This window comes from Martes martes, assembly GCF_963455335.1.
Source record: "Martes martes genome assembly, chromosome: 16".
In the NCBI taxonomy this organism is placed as follows: domain Eukaryota; kingdom Metazoa; phylum Chordata; class Mammalia; order Carnivora; family Mustelidae; genus Martes; species Martes martes.
The window spans coordinates 17,202,987-17,229,955 of NC_137904.1; the positions used below are offsets into that span (position 1 = coordinate 17,202,987).

General features: G+C 51.5%; 3 protein-coding genes across 6 annotated transcripts; 1 reads left to right on the forward strand and 2 right to left on the reverse strand.

Moving 5' to 3' along the window:
- Positions 1-1,721: 1,721 nt before the first annotated feature.
- On the reverse strand, positions 1,722-3,030 carry EMC6 (ER membrane protein complex subunit 6). Its single transcript, XM_080825897.1, has 2 exons — positions 2,457-3,030; positions 1,722-2,285 (listed from the first exon to the last, which is right to left on the reverse strand). Exon 2 carries the CDS (start codon positions 2,246-2,248, stop codon positions 1,916-1,918), a length of 333 nt encoding a protein of 110 aa, XP_080682023.1. The 5' UTR covers positions 2,249-2,285; positions 2,457-3,030; the 3' UTR covers positions 1,722-1,915.
- On the forward strand, positions 2,732-7,659 carry TAX1BP3 (Tax1 binding protein 3). Of its 3 annotated transcripts, XR_013968121.1 has the most exons (5): positions 2,761-2,886; positions 5,862-5,981; positions 6,335-6,412; positions 6,734-6,988; positions 7,072-7,659. XR_013968121.1 is itself a non-coding variant. In XM_080825895.1 (4 exons), exons 1-4 carry the CDS (start codon positions 3,607-3,609, stop codon positions 6,869-6,871), a joined length of 351 nt encoding a protein of 116 aa, XP_080682021.1. In that variant the 5' UTR covers positions 2,732-3,606; the 3' UTR covers positions 6,872-7,659. The 3 variants fall into 3 exon arrangements, 2 of the variants coding, with proteins under 2 accessions (XP_080682021.1, XP_080682020.1); XM_080825895.1 differs by having other exon boundaries at positions 2,732-3,621; positions 6,734-7,659; XM_080825894.1 differs by having other exon boundaries at positions 2,756-2,886; positions 6,734-7,659.
- Positions 7,660-8,375: 716 nt separating this feature from the next.
- Positions 8,376-26,537, reverse strand: CTNS (cystinosin, lysosomal cystine transporter). 2 transcript variants are annotated; one of them, XM_080825891.1, is made up of 12 exons: positions 26,453-26,537; positions 23,560-23,639; positions 19,384-19,462; positions 18,031-18,115; positions 14,681-14,784; positions 14,428-14,559; positions 13,550-13,649; positions 13,338-13,457; positions 12,127-12,297; positions 10,115-10,232; positions 9,693-9,807; positions 8,376-9,352 (listed from the first exon to the last, which is right to left on the reverse strand). In XM_080825891.1, the coding sequence occupies exons 2-12, from the start codon at positions 23,618-23,620 to the stop codon at positions 9,271-9,273; spliced, it is 1,167 nt and encodes a 388-aa protein (XP_080682017.1). In that variant the 5' UTR covers positions 23,621-23,639; positions 26,453-26,537; the 3' UTR covers positions 8,376-9,270. The 2 variants fall into 2 exon arrangements, with proteins under 2 accessions (XP_080682017.1, XP_080682018.1); XM_080825892.1 differs by having other exon boundaries at positions 12,205-12,297; positions 26,453-26,527.
- Between the last annotated feature and the right edge of the window lie 432 nt (positions 26,538-26,969).

Below are 26,969 nucleotides of genomic sequence, written 5' to 3' on the forward strand. Positions count from 1 at the left end.
GCCCCCCCCCCCACCACCCAACCTCCCAATCCAGGACTGCCTCTTTATTCCACATCAGGAATGAACTTTCCCTTTCCATGCAGAGAAATGCCCTGAGAGGACAGGGAGGTTGAAAAGGGTGAGTATGTGTGTGAGTCTCTTCAGTGGTGTTCTGAGATAGGGTTCAGAGGTCATTGGGAGAGGGAGGCAAAGCTGTGGCCTCATCTGTTTCCTTCGTGTGCAAGCATATGGTCCAGAACCCCAAAGGATTCATGAGGCCTAGGTCCCAGATCAATCTCTGTTATTGGCCATGGGCCACATAACTGTCTATAAAAGGGGACTTGGATTCAAGTCCAGATCCTCTTCTGATCTGAAACTGATTCTTTTGAAAAAATCCAAATGTGATCACATCACTTCTGGCTAAAACTTCCAAGGGCTTCCTCCAATTGCTCTAAGGATCAAGGCCAAAATCTCCACTGTAGCCTTCCATGATCTGGTCCAAGTACTGGTCCTGGCCTCTTAACTCTCCAGATACAGGCTAAACTCCTTCCTGCCCAGTGGTCCTCACACACGTGCTTTCTTGTGAAAGTAGCCCCTTCTTCATACTTATTATTCAACTTTGAGGTCTCAAATGTAATTTCCTCAAAGAAGACTTTTTTTTTTTTTAAGATTTATATATTTTGAAAGAGAGAGAGAGACAAACAGACAGACAGACAGCATGAGCACATGTGCTAGGGAGGGGAGCAGGGAGAGGAGAGAAGCAGACTCCCTGTCGAGCTCCTAGCCTGAATGTCTATCCAGCGACCCCTGAGATCATGACCTGAGCCAAATCAAGAGTCAGACACTTAACCGACTGAGCCACCCAGGCACCCCTCAAAGACTTTATTGATTCCCACTCCCCAACCTGGGCTCAGTTTGGGGCTATGTTGTCTTCCCAGCTTACCATAATTTAAATATTTGTGAAATTAGGTAACACTGGTCTTCCCAGTTAGACTACAAATTCCACAAGCAACATGTTCACTACTGTAACTGTAATGCAATATGTATTTCTCAAATGTCTGTACTTTATTCTAGGATACCCCCCTGACAAGAAGAGATCACGGGTTAGCATATAGACAGAAGCATTACACTACAGTCTAAACAAGCCCAAAGTTTAGCTTGAATGTCTTCTATTTAATCTCCATTAGACATATTCTAGAAAAGAGCTTGACCGTATTTAAAATGGAAATAACAGCTAACTGTAACTAGATGAAATGGAACTGTAATTCATAGCTGAAAGCAGCAGTTACTGAGAAGGACAGCTTGGATATGAAAAGGTACACTCAGCAAGGACAGCAAGAGCAATGAAAAGACCTGTATTTCAAACTTGGCTCTCTTTCTAGCTGTGCCTCTTATGGCAGAGGTATAGTTAACCTGAGCCTCAGATTCATCAATGAGGGATAATAATTATATCTACCCCATAGGATATTGCTAGAATTAAATGAGATAATGGGAGTAAAAGGTACAAGGCACAATGCTTGGCATATAGGAAACGCTTAATATTAACTGTTACTGGTTCTTGGGATGTTAACAGTAACTTCTCTTTCCTTGGGCCATAGTGGCCCTCTCTGGATGTCCTATGTGTAAATGCAAGGAAATTACAGAAGGCTAAGACCCAGCCCAACCTCTCTGGGAGTCAAAACTCAGCCTTCTGCACCCACGGCAGACATGGGGTATGAGTTAAGGGAGGAAAATACTCCACGGAGTGTCTCACGCTTCATTTAATCTGAAGAATATTACAGGCTCTTCGTCTTCAGATATAAATTATAACGTTACAGAACAAGCAGCGAATTCAACAACTTAAAAACTAAGTTTACACGGTGTTAATTTCTGGCGACAGTCCTCCCAATCTGTTTTTTTTTTTTTTTTTTTTTTTTAAAGTCATCTCTGCCCCCATTCAGTACACGTGCACCATGCCATAGAGGAACGTCCAGAACAGGACGTAGGTGAAGAGGCCTCCGATGAGACCTCCTGTAAAGAGGGGCCTTCGTGATTTAAAGTATTTGTTCCACCTCCTTCCCGCTTTGAGAATTAAGAGCAGGGAGAGCAGGATGGAGGCAAGCAAGTAGAAGATGAAGCCGTAGAGGCCGGTGAGGCCGAGGATGCCTGCCGTGGCCCCCGACAGCGCTGACACTGAGGTCCGGCAGTAATCCAGGACGGCGGCGTTGCCTCGCACAGCTGCCTCGCTGATGAACGGCGGCCCTTCCCGCTTGGCCACCACAGCGGCCATCGCATTCGCCGGGGCTCAGCCTGTTTTTTTCGCGGAGCTGCGGAGGAAACCAAGTTACAAGTGACCCCCGGAGCCTGGCGAGTTACGTTCACGGCGCCCCTTCCCCCGGGACTGCCAAGCCCTCACACGACTCCTGGATCTCGGACCTTCAAAAGACCCAGAGAAGATTTGAGGGCTCGGGCCGGCCCACCCAGGCTCACCCAGTTACCTGCAACACCACGGCGGACACAGACACTTGGCGTTCCTTCAGACGGCCAGCGGCAGAGAGTCGCTCAGCGCCATCTTGCGCTGGAGGTTGCTGGGAGGATCCACGCTGCGCGTGCGCCAAAGCCTCGCTCCCGCCCCCTGACGCGTACGCCGCGGGCGCCCACCCCTTCCCCGCCTTTCTACGCTCCCTCCCCTCCCCGCCTTTTTACGCACGCACTGGGACTTCCGAAAGCCGAACAGCGCTCCGACCGGTGACTGGCTGGGGCTTTGTTAACTATTCATGAAGGGGCGGCCCGAATCGGGGTGCCTTTGTTAACCGGGGAGGGCGCGGCTGCTGGGATTTTCGCTGCGGGCTTCACTGAGTTGGTCTTGGTCTCCAGATTGGGGTCGAGATGTCCTACGTCCCGGGCCAGCCGGTCACCGCCGTGGTGGTGAGTGCGCTCGCGGGCTTCTCTTGGTCTTGGCTTGCCCCCACTTTCCAGATAGGAAAACTGACACCCCAAACAGGTTGACAAAGCGTTGAACCCAGAGCTGTTGCAAACCTGCGGCCGCGGTTCCGGTCCCGGCTCTGTCCCAGCGGGACCGCGGTCTTCCCCAGCCAGGCAACAGAAATGGCTGGGACCCAAGCGCCCCGGAACACCCTGAATCGCGATCAGATCCCGCGCACTACCGCCACCTCGTTGGACTCCATCCAGCCCGCAGGGGCGGGAAGGACTGAGGAGAAAGTCCCCAGCTGTGGGAGTATCGGGAGAGCGCCCCCTTCCCGGCCCGAGTCCCCAGCTGGGCAGCTGCGGGGGGCGGGCGCCAGCCGCGACATCCGTGAGTCGAAGCCTCTGGAATGAGGAAATGCTTCCTCCCCTGCTGGAGACGCCGCCGCCGCCGCCGCCCAGAGGGAGATTTGTGGGTTGGAGGTGGCCGGAGCCTGACTAGCAGCCCCTTATCCCTCCCGTCCAGCCTTGCTTGCGCGGACCCCGCGCCGCCCGCTCCAGAGTGGAGGCGCACGCAACTGGCTCGCTCCTGCTCCAAACTTTCCCTGCCTCCCCAGCCTCTGGGACGATGTCCAGGTTCCTCGCCTGGCACTGAGGAGACCAGACCCTTGGGGGGCTAGCTCAGGCCCCTGGCTCTCCCCACTGGCTTGTCTCGGGTTCCAAATGCTATTAGAAAAGGTAAGGGGAAGAAGAGACTGGGACATTAGATTCAGACACCAGTGCCAAAGCTGAATGGGGCAGGGAGGCAAACTCCTAGGCGGAGGTGGGGAAACTGAGTTCCGGAAAGAGGTCTGTTCACATTCAGCCCTAAAGGAAGCCCTCAGGAAGAACCCAGATCTCTCTGAGAAGAGATGCCTGCTGGGTAGGCACTGTGTCAGATGGAAGTCCCAGTCCTGAAGCCACGGGACAGACTGCAGTATCTCCGATGGGCGTGCAGGGTAGTCAGGCGGTGACAGGGTGTGAAGCCACTGATTAAAGTGTCCTGTGAGGTTGACCTTAGAGAACCAGCTCTAGCCTTAGTAAGAAACATTTCTGCACCTGCAGACAGCTGTCCTACGCTTCACCCTGACTGCACCAACCTTGCTTTTCTAGATCCCTAGCTGCCTCAAAGAGGGCCAGGTTTGCTTCTTAGATTGGGGTGGGGGGGTGGGGGGTGGGGGGTGGGGAGATGGGGCGTGGGAAAGTCAGTGTAGGGGAAGCACAAGAAAGGGGCAGTTACCTGCCTGATAATCACCTAGTAAGTCTGGAAGAGGGCCTTGTCTTCCAGCCTGAGGGCCTGTATTCCCCTCTAATCTTGAGGGTGGGGCAAAGGTGTGCAAAGGTGTGTTGGATGAGGTGGAGCAGGCCTGGAGGAGTTCACACTTGGGCACAAGGACCTAAGTCTAGTGGGCTTCCGGAGTCACACTTCCTGCTGCCCTTCTCTCCTGTCCTGGCAGGTCCTTTGGCCTTCCTCAGAACTCTAAGACCATGCCCTCCCAATTCTTGTTAACACTAGGAATATGTCTGAAAGTGGTGGGTGGGGTCTGGCCTCTTGCTCTGGTGTTTTGGATTGGGGATGGGGTAGGGGCGATCTCCTCCCTAGTCCCTGCCTTATCCCATGTGATAAAAGGTGATACCCACATTTTGAGAATGTTAAAACCATTTTGGCTTCTCTGAACTCTGGCTTCATAGGTCCATTTGCCTTCTGGACACTTGTCTGGGTAGCTCCTGGCACTCCAAAATGCTTCTCCTTGTGTCCCCAGCTGAGAATTGTGTTCAGCCAGGCCACTTGGCTGGGTGCTTCCCTTGACTCCTCTCCACTACAAGCAGTCCTCAAGTCTGTTGATCTCAATTTCCAAGTAGTCATGTCCCATGTCCTCCACATCCCAAGGCTGGAAGATACCCATTTCCTCCTGAGTGCCCAACTGGTCGGTCGTTCTAGCATCAAACCTGACCATGACCAACCTTATCCCTGGACTCCTGAGAGCCCTAGTAGGCCCAGAATAAAAACTCCTGTCATTCCTTTCAAGGTCTGGTTGGTCCAGATCAAGTCACTTTGGGTTTTTTTTTTTTTTTTTCCTGTTAAAACTCAGCTTTTGGGGTGGGGTCATCTGGTCTAGCCCCTACACTCTGGTGATTGGAGGGCTCCTGCTGAGGGCTTCGAAAGGAGCCTAGCAGTTTGGGGACCACAGCTGCAGAGTATGGTGGGAGAGCTCTAGAACCCATTTCTGCCTCCTACATGCAGAAGAGCAGGGTCTGGGCTTACAGAGAAACCCCCTCCCTCTTGCGCGTGTACTCCACAGCCTTTCTAATCCGGCCTCAGCCTCACCTCACTCCCAGTTCTAGTCCTGTACAGTACACTCATCTCATGGACATGTATCCATAGCACCTTCAGGCCTCTGCTCTTGTCCCTTGGCCAGGACAGCACTTCCTCTTCTTTCTGTGCAAGTTTGAACTTCTCTGCTTTTCTGGAGCATCTTTAGTCTTGTCCTTGACAGGGTTGGCTCAGTAATGAGCTGCCTCAACAAGGAGTACCTGCAGTTTTTTTTTTTTTTTTTCAGGGCCTGACCTCTTCTGCCCTGTGTGGTCCCTCCCCTGGGACACAGGCCCCCCTCTATAGCAGCCACAGCCTCCTGGCTCTTGGACCAGGAGCTTAGAGTACATGTTGACTAAAGCTGGTGCCTGAGACTAACAGGAAGGTCACAGAGGCTAGGACAGAAGGTTAGGTAGGTCGGTTGTTGTGGCTGAGTTCTGAGTCTCAACCTTACCCCGCCCAGTCTCCCAGTGTGGTGACCAGCTGGAATTCTGCAGAGGGCCTTGGTCTCCACCCCCTTGGCATGGCTCTGAGCTGGGCCGGCAGCCTGAGGCTGCTGCTGGACATAGACCAGATTCATTGTCCACATACCCACCTGCCCCCACCCCGTTTTTTCCTTTGCCAGCAAAGAGTTGAAATTCACAAGCTGCGTCAAGGTGAGAACTTAATACTGGGCTTCAGCATTGGAGGTGGAATTGACCAAGATCCTTCCCAGAATCCGTTCTCAGAAGACAAGACAGACAAGGTGAGGGGGACCAGGGTCCACTGGGGACAAAGGCCCGAGATGGTGGGTCTCTGTTTCCTGGGCCTTCATGGAAGGAGCAGAGCTCTGTCTTTGAAACGGTCCTAAAAAGGTTTAAGAAATGATAAGTAGGGATGGGGGTGGGAAATAGACCTCCCAGCCCAGGAGGAACAGGAAGAGGCCAGCAGTGGGGGCCAGAGCATGGTGGGGCAGCCCTGTCTTGGCACAGCCTGTGCTGGGGCAGACTTGGTGCTGAATCAGTTGGATGGCTGGGAGTTTGCCATGCTGGGCTTTGCTCTCTGGATAGCGGGCCAGTCCAATGACACTGGGGCTGGACCGGGGCTGCTTTTTTCCAGGGCATTTACGTCACACGAGTATCTGAAGGAGGCCCTGCTGAAATTGCTGGGCTGCAGATTGGAGACAAGATTATGCAGGTAACACATGTCCCAGAGGAGGAAACCAAGGCTTGGGCCAGAGGCTCTGGGGTGCCAGAAGCACTAGGGGTCAGAGGCTACCTTTGCCTCCTGGGGAACCTGGGAAGCTCACTGAAGCACTTTGGAGCACATGCTGGAGTTGCCCCCAGAAGGGAGCGGTCTCTCTCCACTGTGTGCCTCCATTGTGGCGCTTGGGATCCCCCAGCCCAGAGACATCAGCTTGGGAGACTGTTTGGGTGGGCCAGGACCCCAAAGCCCATCCTGCTTCCAGATCCCAGAGGGCAGAGAGCTGAGGTAGGCTGTCTTTTCTCCTTGGGCCAGGTGAATGGCTGGGACATGACCATGGTCACGCACGACCAAGCCCGGAAGCGGCTCACCAAGCGCTCGGAGGAGGTGGTGCGCCTGCTGGTGACACGGCAGTCGCTGCAGAAGGCAGTGCAGCAGTCCATGCTGTCCTAGCAGCCCGCCATGGTCCCGGACTCGGGCCTGCCTGCCTACAGTGACACATGTCCACGCTCTGTCAGCACCTCATCCTGGCTTCTGCTAAGTACTGGCCCCTGGCTTGGAAGGGCCAGAGCTGGTCCCAGAGGCCTGACCCTGGGACCTGACCCAGCCTTCCTTCCCCACCTCCCACCACTGGCCCCAGGCTCTGGGACCAGCTCTCATCCTCAGAATTATCAGTCTGTTGGCCTCCCCAGACCTTGGGGCTATCTGGTCTTCGCAGTGCCCAGATGGGCAGGAAGCTGGGGAATGCTTGGTGGGGCCAGCCTTTCCCACACTGAGCCCTGGCTCCAGGGCTTGGCCTTGCCCCCATGTCTCAGCTCTGCAATGACTATACCCCATGTTTTTTTCCTGCTTTCCCCAGTAGGGACTTGACACACGGCCAGAGACACAGAAGTTTGTCTGAACAGAAGCCAGGCAGGCTCACAGTTTACCCCATGGCCTCCCCAGGGTTCACCTGCTTAAAAGATTTAGATGAAGTCCAAGGGTGACATTTCAGGGCAGTTCTCAGGATTGCCAGTTCCTTCTATACTTGTGGGTTTAACTTTATATTTTTTTAATCACAACTTTGATACAGAAGCATTTTTACCTTACTATTTGGAGATGCCAATTCTACTTTTGAATTTAGCTTACTAAATCACATATGGGAACAACAGCGTTGCTTTGGTTCCTGTGGAAATGGAGTAGTATGAAATTGCCCCATGCCTGACATCTTGGGCCCAAATAAACAGTGCTGGAATTTACAAGGGGTTTTTGCTGAGGCATGGGGTTGGGATGTCTAGGGGTGGATGGCAGCTACTCCAAGTAGTCCAGTACTCCAAGCTTCGGTGGTAGGGCTGACCAGCCTGTCCCCTAACCACTTCTGAAATGAAGCCCAGCTGATGCGAGGCCTGCCTGTTGCTATGTGGCCAGGGCCACATCTGTAGGAACATCTGGGAGCCCCTGCACTGGAAGTGGGGTGAGGCACTCTTCGCTTCCCCTAGCTTGTGCTCCACTTGGGGCACTAAGGGGTTCATGGGAAAAAATACCTGTCCTCTACGACTCTTGAGAGCCTACAGTTTATCACAGACAGGAGTGCAACTCCACATTTCCAGAGGCTGTGATCAGATGAGATGTGGATAAGTTGGGAGATTACCAGGGCCTCTGCCTGGCCCAGCACAAATGCCACCCCGCCACCCCCCCCCCCCCCCGAGAGTGCCCTTAACCCATCCAACCCATGCTCACAACCCCAGCTTGAGCAACATGCCCTGTACAGACATGGTACCCACATGACCTACCTGGCCCTGAGCAGGCAGGCATCTTGCACTACCCGAGAGGCTTCTCCGATGAAGTGCCCCATCAGCATGCAGCCACCTCGCCATCACTGTGTAACCCATGCGTTTCCTTACCCGAATTCTCCCCAAGTCCTAAGGATTGGTTCTTAAGCCCACACACCTGCCTCCCACATCTGGTAAATGCTCAGTGTGCAGAAAGGAAACAAATCAGGTTTTAATTAAGGATACAGGCACCTCACATTAATCTTGCAGTAGAAAGTCTGAGAGTGAACTGACAAGGCACATCCTGGGACCCTCCCCTCCTGCCACAGGAAGGATAGCTGCCTGGGAGAAGAGGGAAGGAGGTTTGGAATAAGGGCTGGGCCCATGAGGTTTGTGTGAAGTGGTCTCAAGTCCTTAAGGGAGGCTCCTGAGTAGCCAAAAAATTGGTGAGTCTCAGGTAGGTGTCTGGGGTAAGTGAAGGAAGGGTCCAGCCTCTCCCCTACATGGGAGCTACTCTCACCATTTGGCAGGTCTTACTGGCCTCTAAGGCACAGACTGGTATGTATGTGCACGCACAGACGTGTCCCATACTCAGACACAAGATAAGGAGCAATTGAAGGGGTTTATATAGGGTCCCTGACTCTGGGGAAGTAGAGGTAGGCAGAAGGTGAAGAAATTTAGCTACTCATTTCAAAACATCCCTCCAAAAAATCCAAAAGGGGGTAGTATGGTAAAGATCCAGAGGATCTGGGCATAAGCCTAGCTCAGAACCAATCTGTTGGGCACCTCAAGGCTCTGAAATCCAGTTTCTTTACCAGACCCTAACCTGGGCTGCCTGTGATATGGTGCGTGTTGAATTATGTAGAATGAGTGTCAGGAAGGTGGATGCTCAGAGCATGTGGCCTTCAGAGAAGGGATCCCCCCACCAAGGCCTAATCCCAAAAGTCCTGTCCCCTCTGCCACCAGCACCAGCACCTCTGAGTCCATTGGCCACACCACCTGGCTGCTTGGGTCTCTGGGAACACACCAGTGGCAGCAAAGCACCCTTGGTTCACAACTGCGGGATCAGTCCTTCAAGCTGCTCCCAGAAACACTGGTCACTTAGGTCAAGGCCTTCGGCTCCAAGCTCAGCACCCAGTCCTGCCTGGGACGGCTGTCAGAACCCGTGTGTGCTGCCTGAAGCCTTAAAGAAAATAGAGACGGCGGCATCAAGATGCAGGAGGGTCAGACACCCGGCCGGCAAGGCCTGGGAGGGGCCATCAGTGGTGTGGTTTTCCATCTCAAAGCAGAGTCAGCCATCTGTCTCAGAGGGAGGTTCCTCCCAGCCTGGCCTGGGACAGTTCTGGCTGAGGGCAGGCTGGTTTGTGTGTAAGGTGTTTGGCCTTGAGGAAGAGAGCACTTGCAACACTGTCAGCACACTGAGCCAGCCCTGTGCTCCAGGCTCTGCCCCAACCTTCCTGGTGGGCACAGGACCCGGGGCCATTTATGCTGGGGTCCCTGGGTGCTAGTTCAGTTGGTCATACCCTGGTTTATTTCTGTATAAGCAGAAGTGCTGAATGAAGAAGACCATATCGAAGAAGATGGAGAAGATGCCGAGTCCAAACTTGGTTGGGTCTCCGAAGATCAGTGTCCACTGGTCTGTTAACAGTCACAGGGGACAGAGTTTGGTTTTAAGTTGGCAGCTCCTGAAGCAGTTGGAGGACGTGGGGGCTGCGGGGTGATGGCAGGGGGCAGGGAGGAAGGTGTCCTCATCTGCCCAGGAAACCACAAATCCTCCCACTGTAAAACCCCTCAGGTGAGTCTCACCTTGTGTGCTGGGATTGGGTCAGATTCCTAGGCTGAGGGGCTGGGGGTGGATGGGGGTGGAGAGGTATCCCAGGAAGCCTGGCCCCCACCCTGTGCCTTCAGCCCACCAGATGGGAAGGCAGTCTGCTGGCTGACTCACCATTGTTGTAGGACTGGAGGAACATCTGGAGGAGGCTGAAGCTGCCCCCAGTGAAGTCCAGAAGCACGTTACCAATGCTCCAGCCCTCGGTGCTTTTGTAGTAAAAGTTCATGTAGGCCTGGGTCAGACAGAGGACGGCAGTGAGGGGGCTGGGTGGCCGCCTCTTAGACCTTGTGACCACCACTCCAAACAAGAACAGCTCTAATTCCTCCCACTCATGTGCTCAGGCCTTAGCATCAAGGAACACAGTGACCTTTGGGCTCTGACAAGTCTGTCAGCAGACGGAACAGTATGGGTGGGTCCCTGTGTCTCATGTTGGCACATAGCAAACAGCTCTCCTCTCACCCCTGCACCTCACAACTGCAAAGGAGGGGGAGATGTTGCTTCTCCATCTTTATCCTTCCCTGTTCTGGGATGAGACCCTATCCTGGTTTTCTAGCAATTGATTTTTCTTCTCATTTCCAGTGAAGGTGAAATCCAGCCTGGACTTCATGTTGTGCTTGTGAATATGGGCTGGGGGTCAATTGCCTGGTCTGGGATCCCAGCTCCACCACTGGAGGGAGGTTATCTTGGGAAGTTCTAACCTCAGTTTTTTCCCATCTGTAGAGCGGACTTGATTCCCACCTCAGCTCTGGCTGGGCTCTGGAGACTGCATCTCAGGGTTCCTAGGTCTAGTTGGGGAGGTCCACTTGGACATCTCCCCACTTTCTACTGCCACTGCCCCACATCCTTCCTCCAACACCAGAACCCTCTGGACTTCTCTGACTGGGGCAACCTCCCTATCACCCAAAAGGAAAGGTGTGGCCTCTGTAGTGGCTCTTCTCCCAGGTCTTCTCTACCTATCAAGTTCCCTTCTTCATCCTCTTCCACCCTCTTTCATGCTTGTGGCCACCTCTCCAGTCTTGGGACAATTCCAGACATCTCCAAATGGGGCTCCTGTCTCCTGGGTTGACCAGGCCCAAGCCTTCCCACACTCAGGGACTGTGGTCCTACTTCTCTCAAGACCTCCCCCCCACCAACCCCAACCATTCCGAAGCCTTATTCCCTAGCCCCCTAAGGCCTGACCCTACCGTTTTTATATTTTAGAATACATTTTTTCTGGCCCTACCTTTTTAGCTTCAACAGTGCTTCTTGCTGCCTCCCGTACTTCTCTGCCTATGTTGCTGTGCAGGTTGCCCCTGGCCTAGAATCCCCCTCCTCTCTTGCCCACAAAATTAAGGCCTGCTCATCCTTAAGAGCCTGGATCTGTTTCCATGCCCTCTAAGAGACATGCCTTGGCTCTTGGAGGGCATGGATGGATGCTCTCTTTCCTGAACCCATGAAATACAAGGTTCTCTGCACTGGGGAAACTGAGAAGGAGGCTCCTCCATGGGTAATGGGGTGAGTTACAGGAGGCCCTAGATTCAGGGGTGGAGCCCGCCACTGGCAGCTACTTCACACCTCCCCCTGTCCTGGGCCATTTGGGCTAAGGGGGAAGTCATGTTGGACTCTTAGATCTCCGAATCTGAATAGGACCCAGTACTTGAGGGAGCATGCTGAGGGTCCCTAAGGTGTATCCTGGATGGAACCGCTGAGGAAAACCTCTTTGGATGGGATGCTGGGCTGCCTCCTCTCACTGGCTCTTTCCCAAGTCTCCTGCCACTGCTTGTCAGAGTTATCAGTTGTAGCAACGGGGGCAAGGGTGGTGGTGGTGGTGGGGAAGAACTGATGTCCTTAGGAAAGATCGGGATGGAGAGACAAGGGACCTGTACAACCTGACTCTCAGAGCTGTGCAGGAGCTCAGAGAAGTCTCTACTGACCCTCAGGCGACTGCTGGCCCCAGGGAAGGGAGCAGTGCTTACTGCTAGCTTTCTGCTAGGCCCTGCTCTGGCTGGGCTCAGGACTTCCACTGCAACTTTTCATTCACATCTCCACACCCCAGCTACAAGCTGCCCCATGGGAGCAGAACCTGCACCCTGTTGTGCCTCCCACGCTAATGGCCATGTGAAGAGTAAGGAAGGCCCTGGAGGCACCTGGGGAAAATACTTGACCAGCGTCACTGCGAGCTTGATGTAGGAGAAGCAGAAGAGAAACTGCAGCCATGTGATTACCCCAACTGCAGCCAAAATCATGGTGACGAGCACGAAGACCCATGAGAGCACCAGGAAGCTGATGGTAGGCCAGGACACATGCTGGTTGCCTTGCTGAGGATGACAGAGAGAAGGAAAGGGAGCAGATGGTAGGGGCTGGGGTGGGGGCATAGAGAGCCCAGTACCAGTCACACCCTTGTCACTCTCAGGGTCTATTTCAGTCCTTTTTAGATTTTCCGGAGCTCATTTTCTTCTTGTTCCCACATTGCAGAGCTGGGTGCCTCTCGGAGGCCACCAGGAGCTGGGAATGTGGCCTGCAACACACGAGAGGCCTGTGCCTCATTCCATGATCCAGGTGGAGCCTGATCACCTCTGGAACCCATCCCTCACCCTATCTTGCCCCAAAGCAGGCCTTTACCCAGCTTCACAGCAAAGGGTAAGAAAACCTAGAAAGTTCGTGAAGGCAAGAGCCAAGCAGTCCCTGGCTGACTTTGCAGGTACAGAAGGAGCTCCCCGAAGGAAGCAGTGTATCCACAGGCAAGTGAGACAAAACGTACCTATTGATGATCTCCTGAAAATTGCCCTAATGGTGCCTTTCCCTGCTGCGACACCTTCCAGCAATACAGCCCTCCAGCAATACAGCTGAGGCCAAAGTTTCTTCAGCATGGCAAGCAGACCCCTCGGGAGCCTGCTCCCCTCTCTGGGACCCCGAGCCCCAGCCACACCCATTTGCTTCACAGTTTCGCCCTCCAGCTGGGGCTGCCCCGCCCTGGCCTCTTCCCCATCACCATGGCAACATCACTTACACTATGGACCACAACTCCACCCCACTTCCATGCTGCCCTCCTTCCCTGCTCCTTCCTGGCCCTGTCAGGGCGTCCAGGAGCTGCCTGTGTCCTCCCCTCCTGCTCAGCTCTCAATCTGATAGGTCATGACCGCCTCTCTGTGTCCCTCACCCCAGACCTGGGGTCCTGAGGGCTCAGGTTCATGGGTGTCCCCGGTACCCAGCACAGGGCCAGCTCTATTATCTCCATCTCAGTGAGTAGACGCTGAGTTTCTATGTCTTCCGTAAAACGGGAGGAGTGGGGAGCAGGTGGTGGGGGGTGTTGGTCTAGGCAGCCCGAGGTGGGGTGGGCACCGGATTCATCTCTCACCTCATAGAGGAAACACTGCACCATGACAACCAGGGTCAGAGCGACTGCATGCAGACTGAAGAAGACATCGTTACTGTCCACAGGGTTCACTCCATTGGGATATTTGAGGAAAAACTGCTCCTGGTTGAGGGGTTGGGAGAAGCTTGGGGGTGAGGTGCAGCCCGGCTACCCACCAGCTTGGGCCGGGCTGCAGTGGGCAGGCAGTGTCATACCTTAATGGAGGGTACCCAGAGGAGACCAATGTTAAACACGCTGTAGGCCACGAAGCCTGTCAGGTTCAGGGCCACGAAGTCAAAGCTTAGACCGATGACACTGTGGCATGGGAGCAATGAAGAGAAATCAGGGCAAAGGGTGAGACTGGAGGGAAGAGAGGGGACAGAGCTTCCAGCACAAGGGGAGGAGGGCCCAGGTTTCCCAAGGACAGCACCGCCCTCAGGTCCCTCTGCATACCCCAGTCAATGCCACCCAATCTTGCCCTCTTGGGAAACAGTTTCCTTCCTCCCTCCTGCCCTCCCTTGTCTCCTGCCTCTTCAAGTCCTGGCCCCACAGGGAAAGTCTTGGAGGCCTCCTCCGGAGAGGAAGCATCTTCTTTCCTGGCTCCCAGCTCAGCAGCCCCCTACAAGGCCCATTTGGCAGAGGTGACTCAAGAGAGCTTGGGTCCTTGCTGTGCAGAGACACAACTCTAGGCCCACTGTGTCTTTAAAGTCAGGGTGGGGCGGCTTCACCTCCAAGGCTGAAGGACCCAGCCTGGCCCTGCTGCAAGACTTGACACTAATTCCTCCAGGGCTGGGTGGACCAAGAACAGAGCAGATGTGGTGGACTCCCCCCAACCCTGCCCATTCTCCCCTTCCTGAAAAGCCCCATTTTGTTGCTTTCACACAGAGGAGCTGAACTGGGCCACAGACCAAATGCCCAGAGCTTTAAGTCCTGCCACAGGCTCTTAGAACTTTCACACTGGACACTTTCTAGAAAGGGCAAGAAGAGAGAAGAGCAGAGGAGGAAAGTCTGAGCCCATGCCGCCTACAGCCTCTCTGGAATGCCTCCCATCTTACTAGCCTTTAGTGACTTCACATCAGTCTTAGCAGGTTACCTTTTCCGCCTCCAGTTGGTGATCACCTGCGGGTAGAAGGAGATGGACCAGGCCACAAAGTAAATCCAGCCAATCACCTGGTTTATGGTGCTAACGATGTCACTGTGGATGACCAGGAAGCGGATCCTCGGGCTAGAAAGAGTTTGGGGACTGAGATGAGCTGAGGCTGGGCTTGACGGAAACACCCCTGTTCTTAACACTGCCAGCCTCCCGTCTCATTGCTTAAGGCCCACTTGGGCTGAGGTTAGCCTACCCAGTCTGGTTGGAATGATTTCCATGCAGATAAACAGTAACTTGTCCAACATTTTGAGATGTCACTTGAAAAGAGGCATCTGTCACTCCAGGAGGCACCACAACCTGTTAAGAAAACTGAATTCAATCTGGTGCTACAGTTATTAGGACTTCAATGTCCAGCTCCAGGCTACACTCTAGGAATGATGAGACAGACCACACACAGTCCCTGCCTTCTAAGAGCTTACCAGTAAGAGGGAGAAACACTGGATCAACTACCTGCATGCTCCCCCCGCCAATACCTGTGTGTTACAGGGCCCTCAGGCCCTCCCCTGCCCCAACTACCAGGGAAGGTGGGATAGCTCTTCTCCTCTTCCTAACCATGAGATCTCAGGCAAGTTATTCGAGCTCTGACCTCAGTTTGCTCATCTGTACAAGGCTGCTATGAATGGCATAATGTCCAAATACTATGACTGCTATTACTTCTACTTCTTTTATAATGGAAGGCTCCTCAATGCCCACAAACGATGTCTGCCCCATGCCCAGTGTAGCTGCCAAGTGACAAAACAGAAGAGGTGCACACAGTAGACACCTTCAGGGAGAGAGAACGTTTTCCCCTCCTTTCTGACCAATACTTATCAAAAGCTCTCCTCTGAGAAACAGTACTTGGAGGCCTGCTTGCAATATCTGATATCCCAGTCACCACCCCCCCCCCCCGACATTCTCAAATCTCTCAAGTGTGGCAGGGAGCAGAATGATATACCTTCCCTGAACCTTCTCCCCCACTTTGTTCCCTGGGTATTGCTCTGGGCCCCAACCTCCACCCATACCACAGGCACTGTGAAGATGCAGCCATTAGAATTCAGTGGCTTCTTTATGAGGATCCTGGAAGGTGTTTTTAGCACTGGAAATCAGGGGGCTTTGGCAGAACAAGTGAAATGGTATAAGTGGCTGCCGCAAAGCCCAGAGTCCGATTCGTGGCCTGCCTCGTGCAAGCTACATCCCCATGCCATCCATGTACTACTCTTGGTTACTTTTTCTTTTCTTTTTTCTTTTTTTTTTTTTTTTACTTTTTCTTATTTTTAACAAGGTTTTTTGGTAATGTTGTTTGTATATTTGTTAAGTGGCCACTAAGTCCCTTTAGGAACTAGGCAGGAAGAAAACTGGTCAACTGGAAATCAACGGATACAAGGCAGAAGGAAATACTAACTATCACTATCTTTTTTTTTTAATTATTAAGCTTGGGGCGCCAGGGTGGCTCAGTGGGTTAAAGCCTCTGCCTTCGGCTCAGGTCATGATCCCAGGGTCCTGGGATCGAGCCCCACATCGGGCTCTCTGCTCGGCGGGGAGCCTGCTTCCTCCTCCCTCTCTCTCTGCCTGCCTCTCTGCCTACTTGTGATCTCTGTCTGTCAAATAAATAAATAAAATCTTTAAAAAAATTATTAAGCTTTATTTTTAATCAATTTTTTTAGAGAGAGCGAGAGAGAGCATGTGCATGCCAAGTGGGGAGGGGCAGAGGGAGGAGAGAAAGAATCTTAAGCAGGCTCCACACTCAGCATGGAGCTTGACACGGGGCTTGATCTTGCGACCTTGAGATCATGACCTGAGCTGAAATCAAGAGTCAAGCACTTAGCCGACTGAGCCACCCAGTCACCCCAAGAAACTTTATTTTAAGGACAGTTTTAGGTCTACAGCAAAATTAATCACTATTTTTTACTGAGTGCTTTCTTTCTACATGCCAGATACAATTCTAGAAATTTTATACTTGCTTTTACTCCTCACAACACCATCAAGTAGACATGACTAATGTTACAATTATGTCTACAAATGAGGACTTGGTGCTGTATTGGGTGGAGTACCCTTATCTGAGATTCCTAGATTGCTTGACCCCCAAATTCTATCTAGTGGTTTCCAAAGGCACAGGGAGTAGACAGGAGTGCTTAGAGCTGGATGGGGGGTGCCGTACAGGTTGGCCCCTGGAAAGTGGGTTGGCGCCCGTACAGATCATTCTATAACTGGATTTGACTCCCACTATATAATTTTAGAAAAAATTACAGACATATACAGTGTTATCCACCATTAAAGTTACATAAAAATGAATCATAATATATGTGCAGGAAAGTACACACATCACAGCTTGATGAAGTATCAACCATAAACCAAGATCAAACACGCAGGTCAAGAAATGGAACACTTCCAGCACTCCAGAAGCCCTGTTCTACTCCTTTCCAGACTCACCTGATCTGCAGGGGAAACTGCTGTGCTGACCAACACTATGGATTGGTCTTGACTGTGCGTGCACTTTAGGCACAAGGAAGCACACAGTGTGGGCTTCTCTGCGCCAGGCTTTCCTTGCTTAAGATTACGTTTGATTTTTACTGGCCCTAAACTAGGTGATTGCATCATTCCTCAGACTCTAAATTTGATCTGTGGATCAAACCAGACCTCAGCTGGGTGCCACAATCTGCTGTGAGAACCAATGGCTTTTCTTACCCTACGGCAGGCTTCGTGCCCCACGGCAGGGGAAAGTTGAGAGAAATGGCTCTAATGAGGTGTGCTGTTCACTAGAGGGTGAGACAGAACTGCCCTCCCACACAAGTCCCTTCTGGGTTGACGCCCTTTATTTGACCACATGCTTCAGTACTGTTTTCATGCTAGGGGCCTCAGAGCCAACCTGTAGCCCATCTCTGCAACCACACAGGGCCTCATGACGAGCTACATAGTTATCCCTGCATCTATCTTGTCTATTTTTTTTAAACTCTTGTTTTTTCTCTACATTGCTGCCTTCCCTACTGATATTTTTAATCTAGTCAGTTAGTAATTGGCTCAAATGTTGGTAAGGTAGGAGCAATGTGTATATTAACAGATGAATGCATAAGAGCTATGAATAGTTATCGTTAGCATTTGGCCTCAGTTTTTGGAAATAACTTTCAACCAGTAGAATCTCAGAAAAGTGCTCTGCAAACTTCAGTGTGGGCCTAAATCATCTGGAGACCTTGCTCATATGCAGGTTTTGAATTAGCAGGTTTGGGATGGGGCCCACAATTCTGCATTTCTCATAGATTTTCAAGCAGGGACATTACTGCTCATCTGCCAATGCCCTCTAAGCAGCCAAGTTTTAGAAAGCCATCTTATTAAGAATTTCTTCTACATTCCCAGAACCATTTTTGCCTCAAATTTCTTGCTACCACCCTCCTCATTCCAACTACACGGCATAAAATGCCCATCCCCAAAGACAAACAAAGCCCAAATCAGAGATTTTTAGAATTATGGAACAGGAGCAGCCCACGGCATAAAAACAAGGTAGCCTATTTTGAAAAGCACTTACTTAAAAACTATTTTGTTACCCAGCAGTTAAAATTCATTACTTACTTCATCGGGGAGCTCAAGGATAGTAACATTTTTTGAACGAAATGTGATTTGAAAAGTGATCACCAAGGTTGCATTTAATGGATGCCTGTGGAGGATAAAAGTCTGATTACTGCTGAGAAGTTGGACACTGTGAGATCTCAACCAATCCTCTGAACTTCACATCGGGTGTGTCACTGCTCAAGCAATTAGGGATTTTGGGTCTGTCACTTCTCAAGCAATTATAGTTAAGTGCTCTGTGCTAAGCCCTGAGAGGTCGTGGTGGGGTCCTTGCTCCTAGGAGCTTTCCATCGGTATCGGGAGACAAGAGGCCTACAGGGGCCAGAGGAGAGCATGAGAAGGTGGGGAACAGGTTGTGACTGCCAAATGAAGTGTCCAGAGACCAACAGGACCCTGCCATCTGTTCTGGTAAAGAAAGCTGTCAAGGGCTTAGGTCTGAGCAGAGACCAGTGTGTCCCCAGAAAGCCAGGAGATATGTGAATGTACAGACCTGGGGTTCATCTGGAAGGCCATGGAAAGCCACCTGAGGATTCCGGAGAGGGGTGATGTGGTGAGGGGATGGCTTGTCAGATTTATAAGGTGTCCATGTAGAGGGGTGGCAGGAGCTGGGACGGAATCCAAGTTCCTATCAAAGCTTTGGCTGGAGATCAGACTTCCCAGGAGAGGTGAAAAAAGGGGAGAAGGGTAAAGAGAAAAGGACAGGATTCTAGATCTCGGGGAATCCTCATGGCTGGGAGGCAAGAGTAGGGAGAAGCCGTGAAGGACAGGGAGAAGGCAGGCTCTCTAGCAGTCTATATTAGGTCGGTACCTCACAACTGAACCAGCAGATGTTAGCCAGTAAGACTCTCAGACAAGGCCAAGTGGGAGTGTTGCCATGAATGGGGTCCACCCAAAAAGGTTACTTCTGCTTTTGGAAGGGATCTTAGAACAGCTCAGCTCCTTGATCCCTGACCTTCAGGGCTCTCAGCAAATACTTAGAGCCTTGGAAGGGACCACTCTGAAGCATCAAATGCTGATCACTCAAGGTCACCTCAGCCAAGGAAAAGGTTCCTGAAACAAGGATTCATTGGCCGGGAGTGGAGAGACTCTAGGACATGCATCTGCAGATCACCTGCTATCATGCTATCACCTTCCTCTGGCTTTTTTTTTTTTTTAAAGCTTATTTTATTTTCTCAGGACAGAGGGACTTGATGACCCCATACAGAATATCCACTGGCCCTCGGGTTCTCTGGCTTGTCTTAAAGTGAAGGGGCAAAGGTATCACACTTGAAATATGAACAGAGCCAGGGGTCAGCCTTGACCTGGCCATGGGGTGAATGAACTGGCTGATGATAAGAGTTGGGCCCAGGGACTTACTGAAGGGTGATGCTGATGTTGGCTGAGCTTCCATTTTCCAGCTTCACAGTGGGAGGAACAGTGAGGTCGACTGTTGACTCTAGAAGGACCCAAACCAATGACAAATCATTAGGTCAGAGAACTTAGGCTCACAAGGAAGAACTGGGATGAGGATCCCCAATATCTGAACTCATGAGCTCTGACTCGGGACAACCCCCATCTTCTAGAAGACATGGAGGTCCTGAGAGGATGGGTGCTGGGCCTGGAAACCTGAGCCTTCATTATGCTCTTTCTCCTTCTGCTGCCAGAGAGAGGTAGACATAGGCCCAAGCAGGAAACACTATAGCTTCTTCTTCCCCGCACTGAGAGGCTCTGAGGCTGAGTGACCCAGAGTTTTAGAATACTGGAGCCCAAAAATTGTCACACATCAATCTGGGACTGAAAAATGTAGACTTGAACCCCCTCTTCAGATGGGAAAGCACTGGGGTCTCCTCTGTTCATGGGGCTAAAATGGCCCTATAGAACTGGTCCAGCCCTTTTCTGTACTCTCAGAGATACACAGGGCCCGGCTACCTTGTTTCCAAAGAACCCCTTTGGACTCTGTACTAACTTAGCCTAAGCCATTCACTGATCCCCTTCCTGAGGCTGACTATACTGGGGAGTGGGGGGAAAATGGTGACTACCACAGTCTCACTATCAGTGATTTCTTTTTGGCACTACGGTGTTAATGCAGGATAAGGTAGACAAATAGGCCTTGGGAGTGAGGGAAGAAGCAGGTTTGGGAGGCCAAATACCCCAGAGCAAATAGGCCATAGAACCCGAGTGAGTTAGCCTCTCCCTGACCTCTTCCTGTGTTCTTTGGGCAGCCCACACTCCCACCCCACCTTACTCCCAGGTGTACTCAAAGCCCCAGTCACCTGTCTACTTCACCTCCCTTACCTAAGGGCCTTCAGGGTTACATAAGGAATAAGGAGTGGTCATGAAGCTAGACTGGGCAGGAAGGGAGCCCACGGGAAAGGAGCTCAACTCGATTAAGATACTCCTTGTAGGGGGAATGGCTGTAGGCAGGGCCCAGGTTTCTCTCCTCCCGGTTCCCTCCAGACAGAAGATCAAGAAGTGAGATCAGAAGTTTTAGGTGTTCAGGTTGGAAGGGAACTTAAAAGTTCGGGATAAAACCTCCACTGTCTGATCCCCCTTTTCATTGTTCCTACCTGGAAGTTGCTCTTCCTCTGCCTGAACATTTCTAAGAACAATAACCTCATCTCCTGCCAAGGAATCGGCCAGCCTGGAACTTTGTACTTCTGGGCCTGGTTCTGCTACCTGGGGCCTTGGAGGGCCGCCTTCTCCAAGACAACCCTGCACCATGAATGTGGACAGACACAGGCTCTGTCATTTGCACTTGCAAGCCTCCAACAGGGAGAATCCCACAGTCTGAGGTCTCTAGTCTCAGCACCGTCCTCACATCTGCCTGGCTGGGTCCCACTGAGTGGGTATGTGGGTATGTTCCCATGCTGGTCCTGGCAGCGGCCAAGCCTCTCAAAGCTGAGTGGCTCATGTGTAGCCTAAGGACCCGGAGGCAGCTTTGGCAACTCTGTCCCTTCTTTTTCACACTCTTGATAGTAATGTGAGGCTTTGTTCTGGGCTTGCACAGCTGGGAGGTGGTAGGACTTAAGGTCCCTGTTGTTATTTTCTATCTAGAGTTGAGGACCACACCAGATAAGCAAAACCATTGACGAGACAGTGCCCAGGACAGAGAGTGATGCCAGGCAGCCCCCACATCTCTGGGGTAACTCATAACCTCGGGCCCAAAGGCTCTACTGGGCTGTGGTCATGGCAAGCTAGAGATCCGCGTGGCCTTTGTTCTTCCATATTCTTAGCACTTTACAAGAAGAGGCTGTGAGCTCCTGAGAACCAGATCATGGACTCTTTTCTTTCCCCTCACTGAGAGTCCCTGGATACAGCGGCACTTAGCAGCTGAGCGACTGGGCCTTTGTCACTCCCCTGCTTCCTTCCTTCCTTGTTTATAACCTCTATGTGGGCCACTTTCTTCACCTATAAGGTGGAGGGAACGGCACTACGTACTTCACATGGCGCTGTGAAGATACAGTGTGATAGTGTTTGTGACACATTTCCTATGTGGCCTGAGTGCCAAATAATTGCTGGCGGCTGTTCTCATCAGGTAAACACGGCAGGACATTTTCAAGCTCAAGATGGCAGGCAGTTAAGAAACAGGCATTGTATCCAGGGAAAGTGCATTCTAAAGTTTGCCCCGGGGCAAGAGGCTCTGAAAACCATAAGAATTACCAAACAAGTCTTCACGAAACCATCCAAAGTTTCCCCTGAGGCAGGGTATTTTTAAAATTTTTTCTGAAGGAATACTTACTGGCACCTCGCACTGTGCTTCCCATCCCACCCACTCTGCCACACTGCTAACCCATTCTCTAATTATTGTAACAGTGAGAGGTGGGTATTATCATTCCCAATTTGGATATAAGGAAACAGAATCCCCAGAGGGAAAGTGTCTTGCCCACACAGCTCAGAAATGGAGGAGGCAGGATTCAAACCCAGGCCTGTTGGGCCTGAGGCCGAGCTTCTCGCCACTAGGTGGCAGTGCCTCAAGATTCCACCCAGAGAAGTCAGAGACTCGTCTACAGTCCTTGATGACCAATCCCCAGAGCAAAGAGAAAACAAGCAGAATGAGATTAGAGCCCCCATTCTAGTCACTTGATTTTATGGTGTTTACATCATTCTTTTTCAATGACATTCAGGAAGAATGCAAAGAAATAAAACGGAGCAGGGATCCTGTGCAGGTCCCACCTTTGGGGATGACTTTTACCCTCTCCTGGGCCAAAGTTTCCCCTCCGTATAACTCAGGTGTGGTGGCCAGATGCTCTCTTCCTTCCTGGGCTTTATCTAAAGCCTGACAGTGCAGGTGTGACACACACCTGGGCCTGAGGCCCAGAGAATATGAACCAGCAGGTCTGGAGTGGGGCTCTGGAATTCATGTTGAGAAACACCAGGCTTCATGGTACCACCTTTCCTTTCTTGGAAATTGTTTATCCACCAGGTGTGACTGCAAAGTAACATGACTGATTATTTAACAAATCTGGAAGAGCCGTCAAGAGGCCACATGACTGTTACGGTACCGCCACTGTGCACGGCTCTCAGGAAGCTTCTGCAGGATTTGTATTGTGTGTACAAGGGTCATTTGAAATCTTTAGTCAGGGATTTTAAGATATATTTGATTTTTTAAAAAAGATTTTATTCATTTGCTAGAGAGAGAGAGAGGGCCCAAACAGAGGGAGAGGAGAGGGAGAGGGAGAAGGAGGCTTCCTCTAAGTAGGGAGCATGACCTGGGGCTTGATCCCAGGACCCCAGGATCATAGCCTGAGCCGAAGGCAGCCACTTAACCAACTGAGTCACCCAGGCACTCTGAGATATATTTGATTCTTGACAATAGCTAAGCTGATGATCAAAATAACTGGCCTGCCATCCTAGGAGTGTAAATACTTTCCATCCTTTTCATGGAAGAAATTTCAGCAATGTTTTGGGCAGTGGGAGAATTGATAGAATGATACAGGCCTCTAATCTAAAGGCCCTGCTGCTCTCGCAAACCTCATAAGGATGCCCAAACCCCAAGGTATTTTTTGACAACCAGCCTGTGTTACGTGAGGCCCTTGCTGCACTTGGGCTGTTGCACCCTGTTTCTCGGTTTCTCTCTAAGAGAAGGTTTTTTCATCTTACAAGGGGATGCTGGGAAGACTCCTCATGTATCTGGGCCTGACAGAAGAACCAGGTGCAACAAGGTGGTGACTTCGTTCACTTCTGCAGCATCTCCTAGGACCTAGAATTCCTTCTGTGAGAATTCCTTCTGTGATGACCCATTTCTAAACTCACCACACTTCTCCACAGAGCACAGAGTTGTTGGAGCGCCTCAGTTTGACTTTGGTGGTACAGGAAAGGTAACAGGGACCTCACGGAAGAAGGCCAATTATTTGCAGAATCATCTAGATCCTTGTGAAAGTCCTGAACCCCATACCTGCGTCTGCTCCACCACCCAGTGGTCATTTGGCCAAGGAGCCGGCAGACACACGCAGGCCGGACAATCCTAAACCCTTGGCTATGAACAGGTCTGGCTACTTACTCTGTTGCACCATCTCCCTCTTTACGAAGCTGATGACCCATTTCTAAACTCACCACACTTCTCTATGAGCTTCAGGTGAAGAAGGATAAAAATAATCAGTGAACTCCGTATCATGTTCCTCAATTTCAAAGAACTAGGAAGAAAAACAAACAGCAAGAGTTCAGGTTAAGTTTGGAGCAACTCAGCAACAAATGGACAATATGCCAGCTGGAATCAAGGCACATAAAGGACGTTCACCTCACGCTTGTGACCTCATCATGCGCTTTGCATCACCAGCTCAGAGGTGACTGAGGGGAGGGGGATGTGGAACACAGCTTTCTTTGATATGTGGAGCCATGGGCTCAGAAAGGCTAAGTGTGTTGTGTAAGGTTCCACTCTGAGGTAGACAACTACTGACTTTTTCCCTCTTCACCTGCTTCTTGTAACTAGTTAACAAAAAGAAAGAATGCAGTTTCATTGCCTGGTTTTTTTTTTTATGTTTGTTTGTTTTCAAAAAGTTATCCAAACTGTGGTCAGATATTTGACTTGGTGAACCTACGAACCCTAAGGAAAGTAATTGCATTCCTTGTCCCAGGACAAAAGCGTAAGGGGCTAATGCCACCCAAGGACACCAGGTCAAGACTTTTTCATTTAACAAATGTCACCTCGCCAGGACTGGCAGGGATCACACATGATAGGAACCCAGTGAGGGGGGCACCTGGGTGGCTCAGTGGGTTAAGCCTCTGCCTTCGGCTCAGGTCATGATCTCAGGGTCCCGGGATCGAGTCCCGCATCCGGCTCTCTGCTCAGTGGGGAGCCTGCTTCCTTCTTTCTCTCTCTCTGCCTGCCTCTCTGCCTACTTGTGATCTCTCTCTGTCAAATAAATAAATAAATTCTTTAAAAAAAAAAAAAAAAAAAAGGAACCCAGTGAGGGATGAGTCCCAGATTAGCCCAGGGGAAACTCATGGTTAAGTGAGGGAGATGCACTACATAACACCTAGAGCCCAGTGTACAGCAGATGAACCGCAGGTCAAGATGGGGCAAGTCAGCATGGATATCTCTAACTTGTCTGTACCTGCTGCCTTAGCATGCAGAGTCTAGACCCTCCCACCTGACAGCCTCTGGGGATTCCCGCGGGGACAGCTAGAAGAGGGCTCTGTGGAAACACCTCTCTGGTTTCAGTTTTCCCAAAAGGCCTCAAGACACCTCTTGATACATGCCTCCCTGCCTCCCTTCAAAGACGTCTTCCCGAGGGCTCCAGCCTGCCTGATCTCTGCCTGTCCCTGTCTCCTCCAGGGGTCTGTCTTGTCTGAGCAGCTCCCTTTGATCTGTTAGGTCTTTATCTCAGGAGCTTTCACACCTGCCAGCACAGACCTCCTCTGTCTCTGGCCTCCTCTGGAGTCCTTGCCTTTGATGCTGTATCTCTATGCTCTCTACCACCCACTTTCTGTACCCTGACCTGCAGGGAATTGCTCTCCTGTGTCTGTGGAATGACCACAGGTCTCCCATTCACTCTTGCCACTCTCTGCTCCTCACACTTCCCTGTGTCCCTGTGTCCCTAAGTTCAGGATTCAGAATGTCCCTCAGGGTAAAGTCTGGGTTTTCCTCCGGAAATAAGATATGAATCAAGCCTAACCAGCTCCTCTCTCATCCTGCAGGAGTGGAATGTGGACGGAGAAACTCCAATGTTTGGTCAGCAAAAGTCCCCCAGCCCCAGGGGCTAAGATACCTTGGAAGAAAGACACCAGGACAGATAGACATTGAGAGGTTAAGTTGATGAAAATGTCAGAAAAGGGTCAGAGTGATATGTATACACTAAAACTATGTCTTGTGAATGCTACAAGGTAGAAATGGGAGAATTTCATGACCATGGGCTCTGTCAGCATGGCCCTCTTCCTGTGTAAGTTCTATCTTCCAGGCTTTACTCAGATACCATTTTAAGAAGTCTCCCATTCTCAAACCACAAGTCCCAGGAGCAACCTGGGGTCAGGGATCTCCAGCTGCTGTCAAGTATCTGACTTAATCATGTCAACTGTTTTACAACCTGCAAGTCCTTGAGTCTCCTTCTCTTGTGAAACACAGAAAGTGGCAAGAATGTGTGCCCTGCAGACAAACTGCATAGGTTTGAATCTGGGCTCACCAAATGTTAATTGTGTGACTTTGGGGGTGCTACTTAACCTCCTCAATCTTCAATTTCCTAATGTGAAAACAAGGGCAGTGAGACTACATCATGGGACTTAAATGAGATGAAATGCAAAACATGGCTTGTGATTCTCCAAAGGGGGACAGTACATAAACTGATTAAATCAGTGTTATTAAAATTTCATGATGGTGGGAAGGAGTTCATTAGAAAAAAAAGGTTGAGAAGCAATGTTGTAAAATGACCATTACCGTTGCCTCGGGCACCTAGCAAGCTCTCATAAAGCACAGGTGATTATTTTTCTCAATTCTTTGAAAAGGGTAGGGCCCAGGCAGTTGTCTTCCCTTCCCCAAGCCTGAAAGCCCCGGAATACAGGGCGGAGTCTCATTCTACCCAGTCCCCCAGAACGCAGACCGGCGCTCAGCACACCAACGCGGGTTCGTGGAATGGGCTTTCCAGCATCTTCTCCCTCCAAAGTAATCTGCAAATTCTGCGACCCATATTCAGGTCGCAACTAACCCAAAGGCGGGGAGGGGGCTTCGGACTTGCACTGGGGTGGAGCCACCCACACCACCGCGGCAGCCCCGTGTCCCTTGCCTCCGCTCACCACCTCGCGGGCCTTTCAATCTGGAGGCTGTCTGGTGTCTCGAGGCCGGGATTCCTGGTAGGTGATGGAACCCTGGCGCGGCTGGAGGGGGAATTTGCGCGGCTGGAGGGGAACTAGACGCGCCGCAAGATCCTCAACCGACTTATAGTGCCAGTCTTTAACCCTCTGGGGTTCGGCCGGGTAAATGGAGGGAGGCTGTTGGGGCGGCGCCGACTCTCACCTGAGATCCTCTAGGATCAGGGAACCGACCACACCAGACGCTGGATCCGTTTCGGACTGTACCCGCTTCCCCCGGCAGCCTGACTTTGGGCGAGGGCGGGGCAGAAGTCACCTGACTCCAGCCACCTGATTCTCGGCGATGCACTCTGGGAACTGTAGTTTAGTCTTAGCTTGACAATTGGGCAGGATTGGGGCTCAGCAGAGGGGCCTAGGCGCCTTGGCAGGGATGAGGGCTCGGGTGTGTGGGAGACTTAAACCAGTTTTGGGGACACAGAGGCTCTCGGAGCCCCTAGTGCCTGTCGGCGAACCCTGCGCCACTACGATGAGCGAGGCCGGGGAGCGAGGCCGCTGTCCTAGAACCGCTGTCATGGGGAACTGGGCCCTCTAGATCCCGCCTTCCGCCGCCTCTCCGCCTATTGCCAGGGCTCGCCGCGAGGGTAGGCGGGGCTTAGCCTTCTTCGACCAATGGGAAGGTGAGAAGCCTCAATGTTGGGTGTGGCTGAAGGCTTGGCCCCGCC

Bases quoted from the DNA above. Each gene is read 5' to 3' on its own strand.
- EMC6 (XM_080825897.1), bottom strand. From the start codon at position 2,248: ATGGCCGCTGTGGTGGCCAAGCGGGAAGGGCCGCCGTTCATCAGCGAG.
- TAX1BP3 (XM_080825894.1), top strand. From the start codon at position 2,848: ATGTCCTACGTCCCGGGCCAGCCGGTCACCGCCGTGGTG. The intron at 2,887-5,861 runs GTGAGTGCGCTC...TTCCTTTGCCAG, and splicing joins AGCCGGTCACCGCCGTGGTG to CAAAGAGTTGAAATTCACAA. The intron at 6,413-6,733 runs GTAACACATGTC...TCCTTGGGCCAG, and splicing joins TTGGAGACAAGATTATGCAG to GTGAATGGCTGGGACATGAC.
- CTNS (XM_080825891.1), bottom strand. From the start codon at position 23,620: ATGATACGGAGTTCACTGATTATTTTTATCCTTCTTCACCTGAAGCTC. The intron at 18,116-19,383 runs GTAAGTCCCTGG...TATCCTCCACAG, and splicing joins AACATCAGCATCACCCTTCA to GCATCCATTAAATGCAACCT. The intron at 14,785-18,030 runs GTAAGTAATGAA...TTTTCTTAACAG, and splicing joins TCCTTGAGCTCCCCGATGAA to GTTGTGGTGCCTCCTGGAGT.